At 34.3% G+C, this 21,145-nt stretch overlaps 1 protein-coding gene across 1 annotated transcript; it reads left to right on the top strand.

Annotated features, from left to right (window-relative positions):
• The first annotated feature begins 3,806 nt into the window (after positions 1–3,806).
• On the top strand, positions 3,807–15,800 carry LOC133077021 (ATP synthase membrane subunit K, mitochondrial-like). Its single transcript, XM_061171721.1, has 2 exons — positions 3,807–3,811; positions 15,614–15,800. The coding sequence occupies exons 1-2, from the start codon at positions 3,807–3,809 to the stop codon at positions 15,798–15,800; spliced, it is 192 nt and encodes a 63-aa protein (XP_061027704.1).
• Positions 15,801–21,145: the final 5,345 nt, after the last annotated feature.

Genomic DNA, 21,145 nt, shown 5'->3' on the forward strand with positions numbered 1-21,145 from the left:
TAACAGATTGTTTAGCCTCCATGTGTTTGTAGTTTTTATGGTTTTTTCCCTGTAATTGATTTCTAATCTCATAGTGTTGTGGTTGGAAAAGATGCTTGATATGATTTCAATTTTCATAAATTTACCAGGGCTTGATTTGTGACCCAAGATGTGATCTATCCTGGAGAATGTTCCATGTGCACTTGAGAAGAAAGTGTAATCTGCTGTTTTTGGATGGAATGTCCTATAAATATCAATTAAATCTATCTGGTCTATTGTGTCATTTAAAGCTTGTGTTTCCTTATTAATTTTCTGTCTGGATGATCTGTCCATTGGTGTAATTGAGGTGTTAAAGTCCCCCACTATTATTGTGTTACTGTCGATTTCCTCTTTTATAGCTGTTAGCATTTGCCTTATGTACTGAGGTGCTCCTATGTTGGAGCACCTCAAATATCTTTATAACTGTTATATCTTCTTTCCTTGATCATTATTTAGCATCCTTCATTTTCCCTTGTAACATTCTTTATTTTAAAGTCTATTTTATCTGATATGAGAATTGCTACTCTAGTTTTCTTTTGATTTCCAATTGCATGGAATATCTTTTTCCATCCCCTCACTTTCAGTCTGTATGTGTTCCTAGGTTCAGACCTAGAGACCCACTTCAGAGTGGGTCTCTTGTAGACAACATATATATGGGTCTTGTTTTTGTATCCATTCAACGAGCTTGTGTCTTTTGGTTGGAACATTTAATCCATTCACCGTTAAGATAATTATCAATATTATGTTCCTATTACCATTTTCTTAATTGTTTTGGGTTTGTTTTTGTAGGTCCTTTTTGTCTCTGTGTTTCCCACTTAGAGAAGTTCCTTTAGCATTTGTTGTAGAGCTGGTTTGGTGGTGCTGAATTCTCTTAGCTTTTGCTTGTCTGTAAAGCTTTGATTTCTCTGTCAAATCTGAATGAGATCCTTGTCGGGTAGAGTAATCTTGGTTGTAGGTTCTTCCCTTTCATAACTTTAAATATATTGTGCCACTCCCTTCTGGCTTATAGAGTTTATGCTGAGAAATCAGCTGTTAACCTTATGGGAGTTCCCTTGTATGTTATTTGTTGTTTTTCCCTTTTTGCTTTTAATAATTTTTCTTTATCTTTAATTCTTGTCAGTTTGATTACTATGTGTCTCAGTGTGTTTCTCCTTGGGTTTATTTTGCCTGGGGCTCTCTACACTTTCTGGACTTGGTGGCTATTTCCTTTCCCATGTTAGGGAAGTTTTCGACTATAATCTCTTCAAACATTTTCTCGGGTCCTTTTTCTCTCTCTTCTCCTTCTGGAACCCCTGTAATGTGAATGTTGGTGTATTTATTGTTATCCCAGAGGTCTCTTAGGCTGTCTGCTTTGCTTTTTTTTTCTTTTTTCTTTATTCTGTTCCACTACAGTGAATTCCACCGTTCTGTCTTCATGTCACTTATCCATTTTCTGCTTCAGTTATTCTGCTATTGATTCCTTCTAGTGTATTTTTCATTTCAGTTATTGTATTGACCATCTCTGTTTGTTTGTTATTTAATTCTTCTAGGTGTTTGTTCTTTAATTCTTTTAGGTCTTTGTTAAACATTTCTTGCATCTTCTCAATCTTTGCCTCCATTTTTTTCCCGAGGTCCTGGATCATCTTCACTATCATTATTCTGAGTTCTTTTTTCTGGAAGGTAGCCTCTCTCCACTTCATTTAGTTGTTTTTCTGGGGTTTTATCTTGTTCCTTCAGGTGGTACATAGTCCTCTGCCTTTTCTTTTTGCCTATCTTTCTGTGATTGCAGTTTTCGTTCCACAGGCTGCAGGATTGTAGTTCTTGCTTCTGCTGTCTGCCCTCTGGTGGATGAGGCTATCTAAGAGGCTTGTGCAAGCTTCCTGAATGGAGTGACTGGTGTTGGGGAGGAACAGAATTTTTAATTTTAAAAAATTAACTTAAATTTAACTTGTCACATGAAAGCTTCCAGATAGGGCAGTTGTTCTGCAGCTGCACTTCAATCTACTGGGTTGGAACCCTACACTCCCAACTCCGTTTATTTCTTTGGCTTGGACATAAAGTTCATTAAAAAGTAAAGAAGAATGAGTTTTCTGTGATTGATTTATTGATTAGTCATGCTAGTGATGTAAGAACCTATCAGTCACCTCTTTAATATGCCTTGGAAGTTAGTCACTCAGATCAAAGCAAAACTGGGGAACGCAAGCAGCTAGAGAAACACTCACTCTGGCTTAGTTAGGTAAAAAATACTGTCTTCTATTCACTGTCTGGATGCCTTATTGATGAAGTCTGAGAATCTCTTAGATGTGTTTATGATAATGTCACTATTTGAGTATTATATTTTAAACTGTTCAAGTTGAAAAGATAAATTATGCTAATAACTCACCATAAATAAGAGACTTATTACTCTTAAATAAATACATGAGTCTTGTTTACTCTTAAATTATCATTCAAGAGTGCTTAGCCTCAGTCTAATCTGGCTTCAGAGTTCTGCCCCAAGTGAGAAATGTTTATTTATCTGGTAGCACACAGAGCAGCTCTTGGCAGAAGTGATGTGCAGCCAGAAACAAAGTGAGCTGACTTTATGGTTGTGTTTGAATTTACAAATTAAACTGTATTTCAAATGTTTTCCCAGAAAGCAGTGTCCATATGCTCAGTGACTTTACTGCACCTTACAAGAGAAAATGAAGAGTAGGAGGGTTGGCCCGGGTCATTCTCACTCACTTAATCCTTGAGCATCTTGACCCTTAATGGCTGGTCTACGAGAGAAAAAATAATTAGGTCATGTAAAATATTTAGTCAACTTTTAATTTACTTTCACACATTATTTTTCTCAACATGCTATTTCACCCACTGATATCTGAAGACAGTTTCAAATAACACTGATGTCAAACCTGTGGTCAAATTGCTTAAAAATCTTTTGGGGCTTGCGTCATAAAATACGGTGTATGGATTGTATTTGTAAGTTTCCATTAAGCTGTGAAATACTTTGATTGTAAATGCATTTAGTTCTTTTGTGAACCTTCCAAATTCATTCTTTAATTTGGAAGTGAAAATAGCAGCCACAAAGAATCATGGCTTAAGGATTGAACAGTTACTGCATGATTAATATTTTCCTTTCTTTTGAAATCATTTCCAGACTTCAGAAATGTGCATGTTCTTCTGTTTCATTTCCCACCCTTCCCATTCTTTCCTGGAATTTTGTTATTATTGTTCTAAATTCAGGTTTCATTCACTATTATCATCAAATTATTTTTATATTACTCTCCAAAGGCCATCTCATGGCCAAATATCAACAACTTTGACTTGATATCTTCAAACTTAATAAAATACTGAAACGAATAAAATCAAGACAAATATTACAACTTAAAAATGAAAATGTAAAGAAAATCAAGACCAATATTATAATTTAAAAATAAATGAAAATGTAAATAAATTAAAAAGTAAATATAAATATATATATAGATATATATATAATGTAGAAATTAAGGAGATCAGTATACTAACGAATTATCATGGCCAAGCAGACTTAATTTATTTTTTATTCTACAAATAAAAAAATATAACCCCTTGCTATAAATAGTACTTGTCTTTCAACTTTTGTAATAGGTTTCTGAGGATATGAAAGAAGTTTTAAAAAGTTTGTTGAGAATGCTAAATTATGCTGGTGGCTTTTTTTTCTCCTAATATTTTTAAAATTTAGTTTATTAAAAAAAAAAAAAAAAACAAAGACTTAAATCTTGCTTCATCATCAATAATTCATTAATGGCTATTTGATAAATTCAATATTTTTTAAACCCTTAGATGCAAACATGATGTAAGTCAAAATCATTTTGCAGACAAATTATAAAAATCTCCATGATATAAAATAACTGTTTTGTTATAATTGATAACAGTCTTTATAAAACACAGGGCTTTGTAAGGGTGGTCCATATTCAGTTTTAAAAATACATAGTATGTGTGGAGGGGCTAGGGGTGGGTATTTGTCATTATTACAATTGAAAAAAGTGAGCTCTTGATTTTCTGTAAAGAAAGAAAAAAGGCATTTGTGAAGAATACAGACCAAAAGCTTCCCAATTACTTGTGTACATGTTGAAAAACATTGACATTTTCTTTATAAGAGTCTTTTTCACAGAATATGTAAATATATAGGGCCTTAAGATCTTACTCTTTGACTTTTTTTTTTGCCTTTTTGATGTTCCTCTACATTATTCACCTTTATAAAACATATTTTGCAATATTGAAAAATACAGGTAAATTACTGTTCACTTTATTACTGGCTTTCATCTGGCAACAAAGCTAGAATACTCCATTTATACTATATTTTAAAATATGTTTCACCTGGATTAAAATTATACAAAGTTATAAAGTTTATATAATGTTATGGTTTTTCTCTAACCTTAAGTATGATTGGAAGAAAAAATTAAATAACTATATTTATAAACTAGTGCTGTTAGAGATTTTCCTAAGCAAATAGGAAATAGAACAAAGGAATAGAGACAAAAAAAACAATATCAATGACATCAAAAAGAATGGAAAAAACGTCAAAAGGCAAATGCAAGATTGTGAAAAAATAATTTCAACACATTTCATATACAAGTGACAATATCCCCAGTTGGTATCTCCCCAAGATACTCCAAATTTCTACATCCAACTATGACTGCATCTGGGATGGATGGTAGGCATCTCAAACTTACCCTGCTATTAACAAGACCTCTGATCCTCAAACAAACAATCAAATTTAAATGCAACATCTAAAACTTCAACATCTCCTTATCTGCTGTACTTCAGAATATACCCAGAATTCAACCACTGTTTTATCCTCCACTGCCACCTCAGTTCACTATCATTTCTTTCCTGGATTACTGAAGTAGTCTCCAAAGTTATCTTCTTGGTTCTGCCTTTACCAAATCTCCTCCCTGTCTGGCCAAACATCAATTTGGAAGCCAGCGTGATTCTTTTAAATGAGTTAGGTCTTGTCACTCTTCAGCTTAGATCTTTCTAATGACTTCCCATTTCACTCAGAATAAAAAGTAAAATTCTTTTAATGGCCCCCTGGGCCCTCCATTATCTATTAGTCTTCTACTACCATAGACTCCCTGATCTCATTTTCTACTTTTCTCACTCTTTGTTATTGTGCTCCAACCACACAGCCTTCCCAACAGTTCAACCATCAGTCAGAAATGCTCACCAAAGGGAATTTGTGCTTGTTCTTTTCTGTTTGTAATGTTCTTTACAAAGTATAGACATCATTCCCTAGCTTAGATCCTTGGATCTTTGCTTAGCTACATCTTCTCTAGAACATTTTTTGACTATTCCATTTAAAATAGCATTTCCAAAAATCATCCTTCACTTTGCCTCCTCCCTCCTGCTTATGTTTCACCACCTAATATACCATATGTTGTACTAATTCATGTCTCTCATCTCTAGAATATGATTTTCATGAAAGCAGGCATTTTTGCCTATTTTGTTCACTGGATTCCACTGCCTACAATAAAACCTGTCACATAGTAGACATTCAATGCATATGTATTGAATGAATGAATAAATGAATGAATGCTTAATATTTAAAGAGTTTTTTTTACTGATATAGTAGGAAAAGTTGGCAAAGGATATGAATAGGCAATTCACGGGTAAGGAAATCTAAATAGTCAATAAACACTCGAAAATATGTTCAACTCAACAGAATAAAGGTAATTGCAAAATTTTGTAAAACAAGATTTCAATTTTTCCATCATATTGGGATATTAAAAAATTATAAAACGCAGAGACTGAGGAGGTATGAATTTCTGTAACATATTTGTTTTTTGGATTTTTTTTTTTGAATGAGATGCTGGATATCTTCTGTTCCTTAACTGATTTCACCCCACATTGACACGGTAATTGAAAGGATTCTTGTGATGTCTGTGGGAGAAGCACAATCATTTTACTTGGACAAAGGGAAAGATCAATGGTAAAGTATTTGAGATGAGTGCTGTGAAGGATATTTTCCATTCCTTCCTCTTGGTCCATTCTCAAACTTTTCCCCGTTCTTCTTTGAGCTTTTGGGGAAATTACCTGCAGAAATTACATTAATAAGATCTCTGTCCCTTGAATTTCTTGGTTTTATTTAGCAAGTGAGGGGATTCAGCAGAAGATGAGAAGAGGAAGAAGGCTGAGGTCATAGTATGTATTTCATCAACTCCCTAATGTCAGGATCTCCACTGCCTGACTGCATCTCTCAAGGAAGGTTGCAACTCCTGTGGGGCAACCCTCTTCACACATTCTGCCTCTAAAGCCTTCTGATCTAGAAGTGGTAATTCCTCAGTGTTACTAGCACTAGAGAATTGAACCATCCCTGGTGTTCTCTCTAAATCCTGCCCACTCTTTTATAACTGGTCCTTTTATTAAACTTTTCTCTAATTTGATGATTTTAATATGTCAATGTTTCATGCTGGAGCTTAACTGATACAAAAAGCAATCTGACTATACATCACAACTAAAAATATACGTAATCTACTATAACTTTTGAAAACCTAGCCTATTAAAACAAAAGCACCAGTACTTGCAGAATATTGCAGCATTAATTGTAATAGCAAGATAACTGAAAATAATCAGAATGTCTCTCAATGGGGGACCAGTTATGTAGATTATGGTTATGATCATATTGAGGTTGTTAATGCAGTTATTAAAAGAGAATTACTTAGAAGTATATCTTAATTTGGAAAGATGACCAAGATATATTTTAAATAAGAAAATTATGAGCCAAAGTTATTATCACACTTTTAAAAAGATCAATAAGCCTCATATATGTGTATGGATAAGAGTCTGGGGAGATACCATGAAGCTATTAATATTAAAAAGAGTTGAGGGGAGATATTTTACATTTTTCTTTAAAATATTTTCTTTGTTTCATGATGTAAAATGAACATTACTTCTACTTTTGAAATTTAAAAAAAAAATTAAGAACTGGTAAGAGTAATGAACACAACTATGTTTATACAGGCTAAGAGTTTTCCATGTCCTAACTCAGACTTTATTTTCCAGCTTTTTTTAACTTTCCTATAATGTCTACAGAGAAATCAGAAATCTCCTTTACTGAGGTAACAGGCCTCAGAAGAAGGAAGAGGGCTGAGTGAGGACCTTTCCATTTTATTCTCTCCTGTTCTTTCTTATTGTCTGACTCATGTCAACTAAGACCACCAAATTCCCTCTACCTTTTACATGACAGCCGTATGGAAACATCAGATATTTTTCCTCTGCTTTAACAGCCCTTATGACCATATAGTATGTTGAAAAGGTAATTGAGAAATATTTATTTAATTTTTAATTTATTATAGAAATGCTAATGTTTGTGTAGAGTCAGGAACTTACGGGTTCAAATCAACCTCACCAGTATCACTTAATATCTCTAAACTGGGAAGTTGTTCTTATCTAAAGAGTGAAGATGATAATAATTGCTTCCCTCCCAGATGTTATAAAGTAATACATAAAATATTTGGCATGTTATATATCCTCAACCAAATAGTAATTCCATTTCCTTAGCAACCTTTTTATAATCTACTTAATATTGATTATTTAATTTTCAGTTCAGATTTAATCAGTCATAACTGAGTCAACTCAAAGAGGAAGTTGGTACTGTGGTTTAGAATTAGGATATATAATAAATTCTGTTCAAATTCTGTATCAGAAGCTTTGTCAAAGTTATTTTAAAATATTTTTTTTTCTCAATGATACTTCCATCCTTTGCTTTTATAATTCAACCTCTTTTCCACAAAGTCCAGGAACCCAACCACTTAACATACAAGTTAATTTCTACACTTGTCCTGGTATTTAGTTTTTTGTTTAATTTTCCTTTCACACTGTTCAAGATAACATGATTATATATTGCTAAATGTTCTAATAAGAGATAAGAAAATGACCTCAGAAGCATGTGTACATATAACACAAAGAATGCTAGCATCTTCCCTAACACATATTTCTGAGGGGACAAAGGGCTGCTAACACCAGGCTATGTATCACATATTACCAGTTCAGTGTTTGATTGTTTTCCCAAGCTGGCCTTGGACCTTGGAAATGATCTTTTCCAATGAGTACCTGAACTGAGAAAAGGATGTAGGCTGTCTAAACTTATACATGATGACTTTATACAAGAACTCCAATTTGGAGGCAAGATCAAGAAGGCAGAGTAAGAAGACCCTGAGTTCACCTCCTCTCATGAACACAACAAAATTACAAAGACATATAGAACAACTTTCTCTGAGAAAGACCTGAAGACTAGCAGAACAGCTCTTCTACAGTCAAGTATATAAAGAAAAAAAAAAAAAAAAACACATCAAGGCAAGTTGGAGGAGAAGAAAAGTGATCTAGTCAGGACGCGTGCCCTTGGTGGGCAAGCCACAATTGAGAGGGAATATCACAAACTTAGAGGTCCTACCTAATGAGCAAGGGTTTTGAATGCCATATTGGGTACCCAAGCCCAGGGTACTGGCACCAGGAAGATGAACCCCCTTAACTGGCTTTGAAACAAGCAGGGTTTATGACTGGAAGAGCCAGAGGGCTGTAGGAAAAAAGAAAAAAAAAAAAAAAAAAAAACTAGGCTGCTCTTAAAGGACATTCACACAAATGTACTCACTCCACATCTTAGCACAGAGGCAGCAGATTGAAAAGCACCTGGTATTCTAGCTGGCCTTCCAAGATGGTCCCAGCACAGCCCCCCAGCCCACAGCCTGCTCTGGCTCCAAACCCCCCACAAAGCAGCAGCCCTAAAAAAAAAACTCAGGAGAAGTCCTGTCATGCACTAGTCTCCAGCTCTAGCTCCTCTGGCTCCAGCTCACCCCCACCAAGGCGGTGGCTTCCAACATTCCCCAGGAGAAACCCTGGCCTGCACTGGGCTCCAGCTCCAGCCCCCTAACCCCACCAAGGAGACAGCTTCCAATACACCAGGGAGAATCCGCACCTCATTCTCACTTCAGCTCCAGCCCTTCTGTCAAACCATCAGGCACACAGTCTCTATAAGGATGCTCCCACACAAGGACACACCACCAATACCCAGATAACTGTTTCACCTAATAAATAGAGAAACATGGAAAGCCAAACAAATTGAGGAGAGAGAGTACTATGTACCCAAACAAGAGAACAAGATAACCCTCACCAAAAAAACCCTAATGAAACAGAGCTAAGTAATTTACCTGATAAAGAGTTCAAAGCAAGTCATAAAAATACTCCCTTCCCTCAGCAGAATAGGGAAACACAGTGAGAACTTAACAAAGAATTAGAAAAAAATAAAAAAGAACCAATCAGAGTAGAAGGATATAATAAATGAAATGAAAAATACATTAGAAGAAATCAACAACAGATTAGATGATACAGAAAAACACATAAGTGACCAAGAAGACAGAATAGTGGAAATCACTCAATCAGAACAGACCAAAAAAAAAAAAAAGAATTTAAAAAATTAGAATATTTTAAGGGACCCCAGAGACAACGTTAAGTGTACTAACATTCACATTATAGGTGTCCCAGGAAGAGAAGAGAGAGAGAAAAAGGCAGAAAACTTATCTGATGAAATAATGGCTGAAAACTTCCCTAACCTGTGGAAGAAAACAAATATCCAGGTCAGGTCCAGAAAATACAGAGTCCCAAACAACATGAACCCAAAAAGACTCACACTAAGACATATCATAATTAAAATGGCAAATGTTAAATATAAAGAGAGAATTTTAAAGGCATCAAGAGAAAAACAAAGAGTTACATACAAGGAAACTCCCATAAGGCTATAAGCTGATTTTTTTCAACAGAAATTTTGAAGGCCAGAAATGCATGTCATGATATACTCACAGAGCTGAAAGGAAGAAAAAACCTTCACCCAAGGATACTCTACACAGCAAGGTTATCATTCAGGATTGAAAGAGAGATAAAGAGTTTCCCAGACAAGCAAAAACTAAGAGTCTGTCACCACTAAATTGACCTTAAAAGAAATATTGAAAGGTCTTCCTTAAGTGAAAAAGAAAGGTCATAACAAGAAATAAGGAAATATATGAAGGAAAAAAATCTCACTGATAAAGGCAATTATATACTAAAGGCAGTGGATCAACAACTTAAAAAGTCAGTATGAAGATTAAAAGACAAAAGTCTAAAGAAATCAATGATAACTACAATAAGTAGTTAAGGGATATACAAAAAGATGTAAAATATGAAGTCAAGAACATAGAACCTGGAGAAGGGGTAAAAATGTGGAGCTTTGAACTTAAACAACTATCAGTTTAAAGCAAAGATATATATATAGACACAGATGAAAAACATACAATAGATACACACACACACACACAAAAACAACAAAGAGAAAGGAACCCAAACATAACAGTAAAGAAAATCATCAAAGCACATGAAAAGAAACTAAAAGAAGAAGAAAAGAACAGAAAAGGACTACCAAAACAACCAAAAACAAGTAACAGAATGTCAATAAGTACATACCTGTCAATAATCACATTAAATATAAAAGAACTAAATGCTCCAATCAAAAGGTGACTGAATGGCTAAAAAGCAACACCCATCCATGTGCTACCTACAAGAGACTCACTCCAAAAGTTAAAAACACATACAGACTGCAAGTGAAGGGAAGGAAAAAGACATCTCATGCAAATGGAAATGAAAAGAAAGTTGTGGTAGCAAAATAGATTTTAAAACAAAGACTGTAGCAAGAGACAAAGAAAGACAGTACATAAAGATAAAAGAGTCAATCCAAGAAGAGAATATAACATCTGTAAACATATAGGCACCTAACATAAGAGCATCCAAATTTATAAAGAGAATATTAGTAGACACAAAGGGATAAATTGACAGTTATAAATTAATGGAAGTGGACTTTAATATCCCACTAACATCAGCAGATAAATCATCCAGAGAGAAAATCAATACAGAAACATTGACCTTAAATGACATATTAAGCCTGATGAACTTAATAATATCTACAGAACATTCCATCCAAAAACAGCAGAGTATACATTCTTTCCGAGTGCACATGGAACATTCTCCAGGATAGTATTTGCTAGGTCACAAAATAAGTCTCAATGAATTTAAGAAGATTAAATCATATCAATCATCTTTTCCAATCACAACAGTATAAAACTAGAAATTAGTTACAAGAAAAAAACTGGAAAAAACACATATATGGAGACTAAGTAACATTCTACTAAAGAAACCAATGGGTCAACGAAGAAATTGAAGAGGAAATTTTTAAAATACCCTGAGACAAATCAAAATAGAAACACAACTTTTGAAAATCTATGAGACCTAGCAAAAGCAGTTCTAAGAAGGAAGTTTATAACAAGACAGGCCTACATCAAGAAACCAGAAAAATCTCAAGTAAACAACCTAACTTTGCACCTAAAGGAATTAGGGAAAGCCCAAAGATAGTAGAAGGAAGAAAATAGTAAAGTTCAGAGCAGAAATAAATGAAATAGAGAACCAAAAAAAAAAAAAAAAAGAAAAAAAAAGAAAAAATCATTGAAACTAAGACCTGGATTTTTTTGAAAGATAAACAAATTGATAAACATTTAGCCAGACTTATCAAGAAAAAAAGAGAGGGCCCAAATAAATAAAATTAGAAATGAAAGAGAAGTTACAAACAACAGCACCAAAATACAAACAATCATAAGAGAATACTACCAACAACTATATATCAATAAATCAGACAACCTAGAAGAAATGGATAAATTCCTAGAAACATACAACCTTCCAAGTATGAATCAGGAAGAAACAGAAAATCTGAACAGACCAATGGCTAGTAATGAAATTGAATCAGTAATCAAAAAAATCCCAAAAAACAAAAGTCCAGGGCCAGACAGATTCACAGGGGAATTCTACCAAACATTTAAAGAGGAGTTAATACACACCTTTCTCAAACTATTACAGAAAATTGAAGTGGGGGGAGAACTTCCAAAATCATTCTATAAAGCCATCATTACCCTGATACCAAAACTAGACAAAGACACTTAAGAAAAAAATAAATTATAGGGAATATCCCAGATGAATATAGATGCAAAAGTCCTCAACAAAATATTAACAAACTGAATTCAGCAATACCTTAAGAGGATCATACATCATGATCAAGTGGGATTTATTCCAGGGATGTAAGGATGACTATCCTTGCAGGGTTCAATTTCCACAAATCAATTAATGTGATACACCATATTAACAAAACAAAGGATAAAAATCACATGACCGTCTCAATAGATGCAGAAAAAGCTTTTGACAAAATCAACATCCATTCAAGATAAAAACTCTCAAATCAGTTGGAATAGAAAGAACATACCTCAACATAATAAAGTCCATTTATGACAAACTTACAGCTAACATTATAATCACTGGTGAAAAGCTGAAAACTTTTCCTCTAAGATCAGGAATAAGACAAGGATACCCACTCTCACAACTTTTATTCAACATAATATTGGAATGGCAGAAGTAAAACTGTCATTATTCACAGATGACATGATACTCTATATAGAAAACCCTAAAGACTCCACCAAAAAACTATTCTTAGAAATAATAAATAAATTCAGTAAAGTTGCAGGATACAAAATCAATATACAGAAATCTGCTGCATTTCTATACATTAATAATAAACTACCAGAAAAGAAATTAAGAAAACAATCCCATTCATTATCACATCAAAAATAATAAATATGTAGAAATAAACTTTACCATGAAGGTGAAAGAGCTGTACTCTGAAAAATATAAGACAGTGATGAAAGAAATTGAAGACACTAGAAATAAGTGGAAAGATGTTTCATCTTCATGGATTGGAAGAATTAATATCATTAAAATGTCCATACTCCCAAGCAATCTACAGACTCAATGCAACCCCTATGAAATACCAATGGCATTTTTCACAGAACTAGGACAAATAATCCTAAAATCTGAATGGAACCACAAAAGACCTCAAATAGCCATACAATCTTGCTAAAGAAAAAAACTAGAGATCCCTGGCTTCAAACAATACTACAAACCTATAGTAATCAAAACAGTATGGTACTGACACAAAAACAGATATATATATATATATCAATAGAACAGAAGAGAGAGCCCAGAAATGAACCCACACTTATATGGACATTTAATCTCTGACAAAGGAGGCAAGAATATACAATAGGAAAAAGACAGTCTCTTCAATAAATGGTGTTGGGAAAACTGGACAGGTACCTGCAAAAGAATAAAACTGGACTACACCCCATACAAAATAAACTCAAAATGGATTAAAGGCTTAAATGTGAGACCTGAAACCATAAAACTCCTAGAAGAAAATAAGCAGTAAACTCTTTAGTATCAGTCTTAGCAGTATATTTTTGGATCTGTCTTCTCAGGTAAGGGCAACAAAAGCAAAAATACAAATGGGACCACATCAAACTAAAAAACTTTTGCACAGCAAAGAAAAACATCAACAAAACAAAAGGCTACCTAACAAATGGGAGAAGATATTTGCAAATGATATGTCCAATAAGGGGTTAATATCCAAAATGCATAAAGAACTCATACAACTCAATATCAAAACAACAACAACAGGCAATCGATTAAAAATTTGCTAGAAGACCTGAATAGGCATTTTTCCAAAGATGTACAGATGACCAACACGCACTTGAAAATATGCTCAATGTCACTAATCATCAGAGAAATACAAATCAAAACCACAATGATACATCACTTCACACCTGTCAGAATGGCTGTCATCAAAAAGACAACAAATAACAAGTATTTGCAAGGATGTGGAGAAAAGGGAAACTCTTGCACTGTTGGTGGGAATGTAAATTGATATAGCCACTATGGAAAACAGTGTGAAGTTTCCTCAAAAGATTATAAATGGAACTACCATACAACCCAGCAATTCGACACCTGGGTACTTATCTAAAGAAAATGAAAATGCTAATTATAAAAGATATATGCACCCCAATGTTCATAGCAGCATTATTTACAGTAGCCAAGATATGCAACCAACCTAAGTGTCCATCAACAGATAAATGGATAAAGAAGATGTGGTATATATATACAATGAAATACTACTCAACCATGAAAAATAATGAAATCTTGCCATTTGCAACAATATGGATGGAACTAGAGGGTATTATGCTTAATGAAATAAGTCAGATAGAAAAAGACAAATACTGGATGTTTTCACTTATATGTGGAATCTTAAACACAAAACAAACAGAAACAGACTCACAGACACAGAAAACAAACTAGTGGTTGACAGGGGTGGGAGGGTATGGTTGAAATAGGTAAAGGGGATTAAGAGGTACAGACTACTCGTTATAAAATAAATATATCACAGCGATGTGATGTACTGCATAAGGAATATAATCCATAATGTTATAGTAAGTTTGTATGGTACATAATATTTAAAAATACTGAGCACTATGTTGTACACCTGAAAATAATATAATTATATAAGTCAACTATACTTCAATTAAAAAAAGAAACCAATGAGGTAATGTACAATGAGAAACCTAAATAGAAGGAAACCTGGGTAATTTTATTAAATAACCCAACTTCTGAGAAAATAAATGAAGAGAAAACATTTTCTTGAGAAATATGAGATCAGAATATGAAGTTGATTTGTCTTCTGTGATATATTCAACAATCAAAGGCTGCCCAGGCAGTCATCTCTTATGTTGTCTAAAAGGATAGTTACTTTAGTAAGTTAAGAAAGATAGTGTGGTGGTGTCTTGATCAAAAGGCTTTAACTCTTGTTTTTCTAGATGCTACAAGGCCACTAAAATTCTGTGTATGTTTTTATTACCACTTTAGTTGTCTTCATTTCTGTGACAGCCTACACCATCCATGGTGTTTAAAATTCCATTATCTTTCTTCCCTATCCATGACATTTCCCTCTCTGTGTCATTCTGTTGTTCTAGATCCTTTACATAATCTGGGAGTCTATCTCACTTGATTGGCATTTACCTTTGTTCACTGATTTAAAGACAGCATAAAGGTAAGAATTTTGTTGTTTAAAATTGTCTTCCTTGCATCTAGCATAGTGTTAGGAAAGTAAATTTTATATTAAAAAAAGAAAAGTTCAGAGTGTTGGAGTAGAAACTCACTATAACTTAGATGTTATGGGGAAAAAAATTAAGCCAGATAAACTTTGTCCTGTTCATGGTTTTTATTTCAGAGGACAAGCATGACCCATAGTATATCCAGGCCTGCATTAAAAATAGGCTTCAAAGGGGGTTCTATGTGCATGGAGTCTGTATTAGAATTGTAAAACTACCCTTTGAAATATGTATGCCACCTAAGCTGCCTCAGGCTCATTTCAAACCCTTCATTCAACATTCCAAAGGCATCTAAATAAAACACTAAAAATTGTTATAAATTGTTTAGAGTATGACCTAGGTAGAAGATAAGTCTCAGTTATCTATGAAATTTACACATTAATAATAAAGTTTGTAGAGCATTTTATTAAATACATTAAAATTTGCATCAGCAAAATGTATTAAATGTGTTTCTAAATCAGATAAAAGGCTAAGCCCTTGAATACAGTTATACGATAAACATGTTATTAATAGGAAATGGAGGGTTTGTTCCGGCGGGGACAAGGCTGCGTAAATTGAAGGACACCGGCTGCGGAGTCTGTGCGTTTTGGAAGGTTGAAATCATGGCGGGGTCCAGAAACAGATGCCCAGTTCAAATTCACTGGTATCAAAAAATATTTCAACTCTTACACTCTTACGGGGAGAATGAATTGTGCACTGACCACATACGGAGGTATTGCTTTGATAGTCTTATACTTTATGTTAAGGTCTAAAAAAACTCCAGCTGTGAAAGCAACATAAACGGATTCTAAGCTGTACCTCATCTGTTAAGTTCCCATGCCTGAAGAAGCTAATATCAACTCATCATGTGATACTTAATTTGTACAATAAATTATGAACCTGGAAAAAAAATAGTAAATGGAGCTGAGTAGCTACATAAATTAATCACAGATTGCTGAGTGCAGGGGCTGAGGCTCACATCTAGACTAATAAGAATTGTCAAAGAATTACTTTGATTAGATTGCTAGAGTAGATAATGACAAAATGGATTTCATGATCTCACCACTGATCAGTGTTTTCATGTTATCCTCACCCTCATGCAATAAATAGTCCCTGTTTGGATGTCAAGTTTAAATGAATGTGAGGACCAAAAAATGTATGGTTCCAGAATGCCATTTTAATACTGTCAAATGGCTTAGAGAGATTTATATAAGGTTGACTTCAAGTATCTTATTTTTGGAATGCTATGGATTTAATGTAGAGACCAAACATTGAACATTTCCACCTTGCATAGTAATTTAGACCAGATCTCCCACCCTCTTCATAATTCTATAAAGAGTACAGGGGGGTTAAATTAGAAAGCCTGCTATGCTGTTTTTGAATGTTTAATTTTGGCTATTTCTATTGTAAACATGTCTACATAGGCCAACAGAAGGTAATATTGGATAAAATATTTTCTGTTAAAACAATGAAACACAAACAAATATCCTAAATAGTTCTAGACATGGGCACTATCTATAAATTTTAAAATATAGCTTAATCTGAGAAAAGGACCCTGGAAAGTTCTGAATATAGAATTTGTTTGCTCAACTATGAGACAGGTTCCCTTATATTTAGAATAACATTTGTATTCCCTTTGCTACACAGGGAGTTATCTCTAGCAATTAGCCAGTCATTAAAGCACTCAGAGCATTTATCTATTAATCAGCAATCCTGCAACTTTCTAGTCTCACAGCCCCCTCCTTGTACAAGTCTGGGTAATGAGTAACTGCCATAATCCTGTGTCCCCTTTTATAAACTGCAAATAGTCCAACCATTTTCCTATCGCTTCATCAAAAGCACATTTGTGTAAAAGATCTCATAGTACCCTGTATTCGCACAGCTACTGAGTTTTTCAACCCTCTGTTACACGTTATTATATTTGCTTGTTATGAGGGGTAACCATCCATCTTAGTTTGTCCAGAACAGACTTAATTATACCTGCTAACTTGTTATAATTATTAATAGTGTCCTATTTCATTTTTTAAAGTATCTTGATTTGGAAGATAAACTGTATAGTCACCCTACTGCAAAATGGAGAATATAGAGATTATCCTCTCATTTTACAGTGATGAAATATAAGACTCAAAATTGTTAATTATCTTTAGCAATACTTTGACCTAGTTAATGCTCTTTCTGCCATAACTTTCTGCACATGGTTGCATAAATCTTTTATTTGGGGATATTAGGGTACAATAATATATCCAGTATTGAGTGTAAAGAAATAAAAAGCTCTCTAGCTCCATTCCAGATTCAGTCATGTGAATATGGACTATTAAAGACTCTGTATGACATTCTTGACAGTAGCATAGGCTTAATCGGCATCCAGTATTGTGGAGCAAAATCTTGGTGAAAGGTACATTTTGGCAGAAAGGAAGGTTGTGCTTGTCTTTCAGGATAGTCAAACTTTTATGTTTTACTTGAATTAAAAATTGCAACCTACATAATTTTTCTTGTAAAATGGAGTTTACCAATGAAAAATCAACTATTCATCCTTAACATTGAAGTATAAATTTATCATGGTGATTGTAATATAAAATTATATAATAAAAAAAATCTGTGACACAAGGGGCATAGAAGTCTTAGAATTCATCTCCTCAAGCCCCTGATTTTATAAATGAGGATATTATGTCACAAAATTCATATTAATATCTATGAGCAGAGCAGTGCTAGGACACTGCATACTTTAAAATATATCAACAAGAAATAAGTTTCCACATTTGACAACCATTTTCTTCCAAAACCTGTCCTATGAATGGCTTTGTGTGGAAAGATCCTTTGACCAAAGGATACAGGTTTGTAGGATATTTCATACACATAGCACATAACTAGACCAAGTAAAGTTTTGCATTTAAGAATCCAATTTTTTGGGATTCCCTGGTGGCGCAGTGGTTGAGAATCTGCCTGCCAATGCAGGGGACACGGGTTCGAGCCCTGGTCTGGGAAGATCCCACATGCCGCGGAGCGACTAGGCCCGCGAGCCACAATTGCTGAGCCTGCGCGTCTGGAGCCTGTGCTCCGCAACAAGAGAGACCGCGATAGTGAGAGGCCCGCGCACCGTGATGAAGAGTGGCCCCCGCTCGCCGCAACTAGAGAAAGCCCTCGCACAGAAACGAAGACCCAACACAGCCATAAATTAATTAATTAATTAATTAATTAAAAAAATAAAAGAATCCAATTTTTCTTCATGTCACTGAGCATTTCCAGGAATTATTTGTCTATGTATTCTTATTTTGTTCTATACACTTATTAATATCTATTAGGAAATGCTGACCTACAGAAATAGTTATCAGTCTTTCAAATATAAAGACATTCCCTCTACTCAGTAATCTCATAATTTTAGTGTATGTTGATCAAGAAATAGAGAATGACTAAAAGTTATTAAGAATTTGGTAATAGTAGTATTTTGTTTATATTAAGAGTTATTAATATTTACATAAAGTTTTATTTAAATTACAAACATTACTTGAGATGATGGATGTGATGGATGGATGGATAGATGGATGGATACACAGATAGGTAGACAGACATTCTCATTCCCTTAGCTGACTTGTACAAGGGAATAAATACAGAACAATTATCAAACTAAACATACACATACAGGGCATTAGATGAAATAAAATAGATGAATGGGGAATGGAAAATCTAACCCTAAAGAGAGAAGGGCAATCAAATATGAACTATGCTTCTTGTTTAGTTTAGCTTGGCTCACAGGGGTATTGAAGGAAAAATGAAGATTAAATATTCTTTATGAGTCTTCCTGAATACTTTTCCAGAAAAAATCCAAAATTCTGCATGCCTCACTTGTACAATTTTATTTTCCAATGCTGATTCACTCCAATGCTGATTCTACAAAAATCCAGAATTGCTTTAGTGCATGTTGCCCAGCTCTGTTTCTTCCAAATGCTTCTGTACTTTAAAGGTTTGTGCTTTCCTGCTTTTGCATTGAAAGAAGGGTGCATTTAATTTGGAGGCATTTTCTTTTGTGGAAAATTCAAGAAATAGCTTCTTCAAATTTTCAGAAAATAAAAATGCTAGTGCTTTGTTTATCAAGAATTTAAGTGAGGGTAGAGTTCATTATCTCCTTCTCCAAAGATCAAACATGAATTCTTGTCAAGAAATCACACCTTATTTCAAAATGTATTTCCCTTTTTTCTAAACTACATCTTTTCTTTTCCTACAGTTCCTCTCAAGGACTGTGTACAAGCACTGCTTTTTATTCCAAATAAACATGCACTTGCTAAATGTCACAGGGTTTCTAAGCCTTCTTAAAACAAATCCAATAACCAAGCATGACTTCTATTTCTAAGAGTTCCCAAACATGCTTAAAAATATTTATCTTCATCACAAGGTACTATGAATAATCAAGTTTTTCCCAAGATAAGGGGAAATGGTATTAAATTATTCAAGGTCTTCTTATAAAATGTAAATAATAAAAAGAATAAGGCATTTAAAACTAAATTGTCTTTTTCTTTTTGATATTCTTTCTTTTTTGTGTGTGTTGGTTCATCAGTAAAGGAGAAGGGAGTCTTCACTCCACTTTCACCCCAGTTTAAGGATTTTCAAGTTTACCTCTTGAGCTATAGACTCCTTAATCTGGTATAGCAGTTTGGACTGGGGATATTAACAACATGCTGTGTTTCTACACTGAAACTTTTGCTTGAAAAGCTTAGTTTCAGTAAAAGTGAACTGAATTTTTTAAAGGAAAAAGGATAAAAAGTAATGCCATTAGGAAGTAGTCAAGACTTCAGAATACCAAATAAATGACTAGTTAATATTTAATGAGCACTTACCATATGCAGAGACTACTCTATATGATTTCAACATATTGATATTATCTCATTTAAACATCAAAGTAATCCTGTGCTATTATATTCAGTCTACAAATGGGGAAACTGAAATGTGAATAAATAGCTTAGGTCACAAGCCCAAGGGCACGTAGTTATTACTTGTTGAAGCTGCAATCTGATGCAGGCAGTTTGATTCTAAAACCCAACTAAATTACTGTAATTAGGGCAAGAATTATTCAAGTGTAGTGAGTCTATGAATGGCAGATGCTATATAATATGTGTGGCTGCTTGAGTTCTGAACACTAAATATTATGGTCTTGGAAGCCAGAGCAAAGGGCCTGCTGGGTGAGTTCTGCATTGAGAGAACACTTACATTGAGAAATAGAGCTAAATCCATCACTTTTCAATGGATCTATCATTGCTTGCTTGGTCATTCATTGTCAGAGAGAGGGATTCACAGAACTGTCCATCTTATAGATTCCTGGTTACCAGAATAAGTACCTAGGATACTGTTGCCAAAACTATAGCTTTTTCTTTGGCAAAATGAGAAAGAAATTTAGTTCAAAAAGATAGAGAAAATTCCTGGGCTATAGGAAAATTCTGTGATTGGCCTACTTTTTGCATGACTGCATTAGCATTGTCTAAAAAACTTCCCAGACCCATCCCAAAACATCCACGTACTCTGCTGCTGATGTGGACACAAGTCTGTTAGTACCAGGCCACCTGCCATTATGCCCTGACCCCTTTTTCATCTCTGGCTTGCAACAAACAAGAGCCACAAGAACTGGCTGTGTCAAAGTGCCTTAAAATATCACTGTAGCACTCAAACTCTTGCTCCTCAAAAACTGAGGCTAAATCTTTCCTGGATGCCCTAGGTCTTTTTACTTGATGAAGTCAATCCCTGTGCTGGACCAAAGAGGCTGATAGAGTTAGCTCACAGAAGCTTCTCAACCTCATTGAACTTCATGGGTTTTTCATTCACCAGGTCAAAAACTTCTCTTGACAAGTTAAAACACTTGGCAAGGCACAGTTTGCTAATGCTTTGCTGCATCCTCTTTTTATCTCTCTTCCCCATCAATCTCCAAAATGATTGGTTCTTACTGGGAAATCTTCCAGCCTTCACAAAATCCATCTTTTACACACTTTACCAAAGTTCTAAAGACCAATTTGAAAATGTACTAAATTTTCTGTGGCAGATTTTGCTATATAAAAATAGGAATACATAATTTTTTATTAATGATACAGTTAAATCTGAGGATGTAATTTCCCTACTTTGTCAAAAAATCCTTTACTGTTCCCTTTCCCATAAAAGTAAAT

The sequence above is a fragment of the Eubalaena glacialis genome, chromosome 17 (assembly GCF_028564815.1).
Source record: "Eubalaena glacialis isolate mEubGla1 chromosome 17, mEubGla1.1.hap2.+ XY, whole genome shotgun sequence".
Classification (NCBI taxonomy): Eukaryota; Metazoa; Chordata; class Mammalia; order Artiodactyla; family Balaenidae; genus Eubalaena; species Eubalaena glacialis.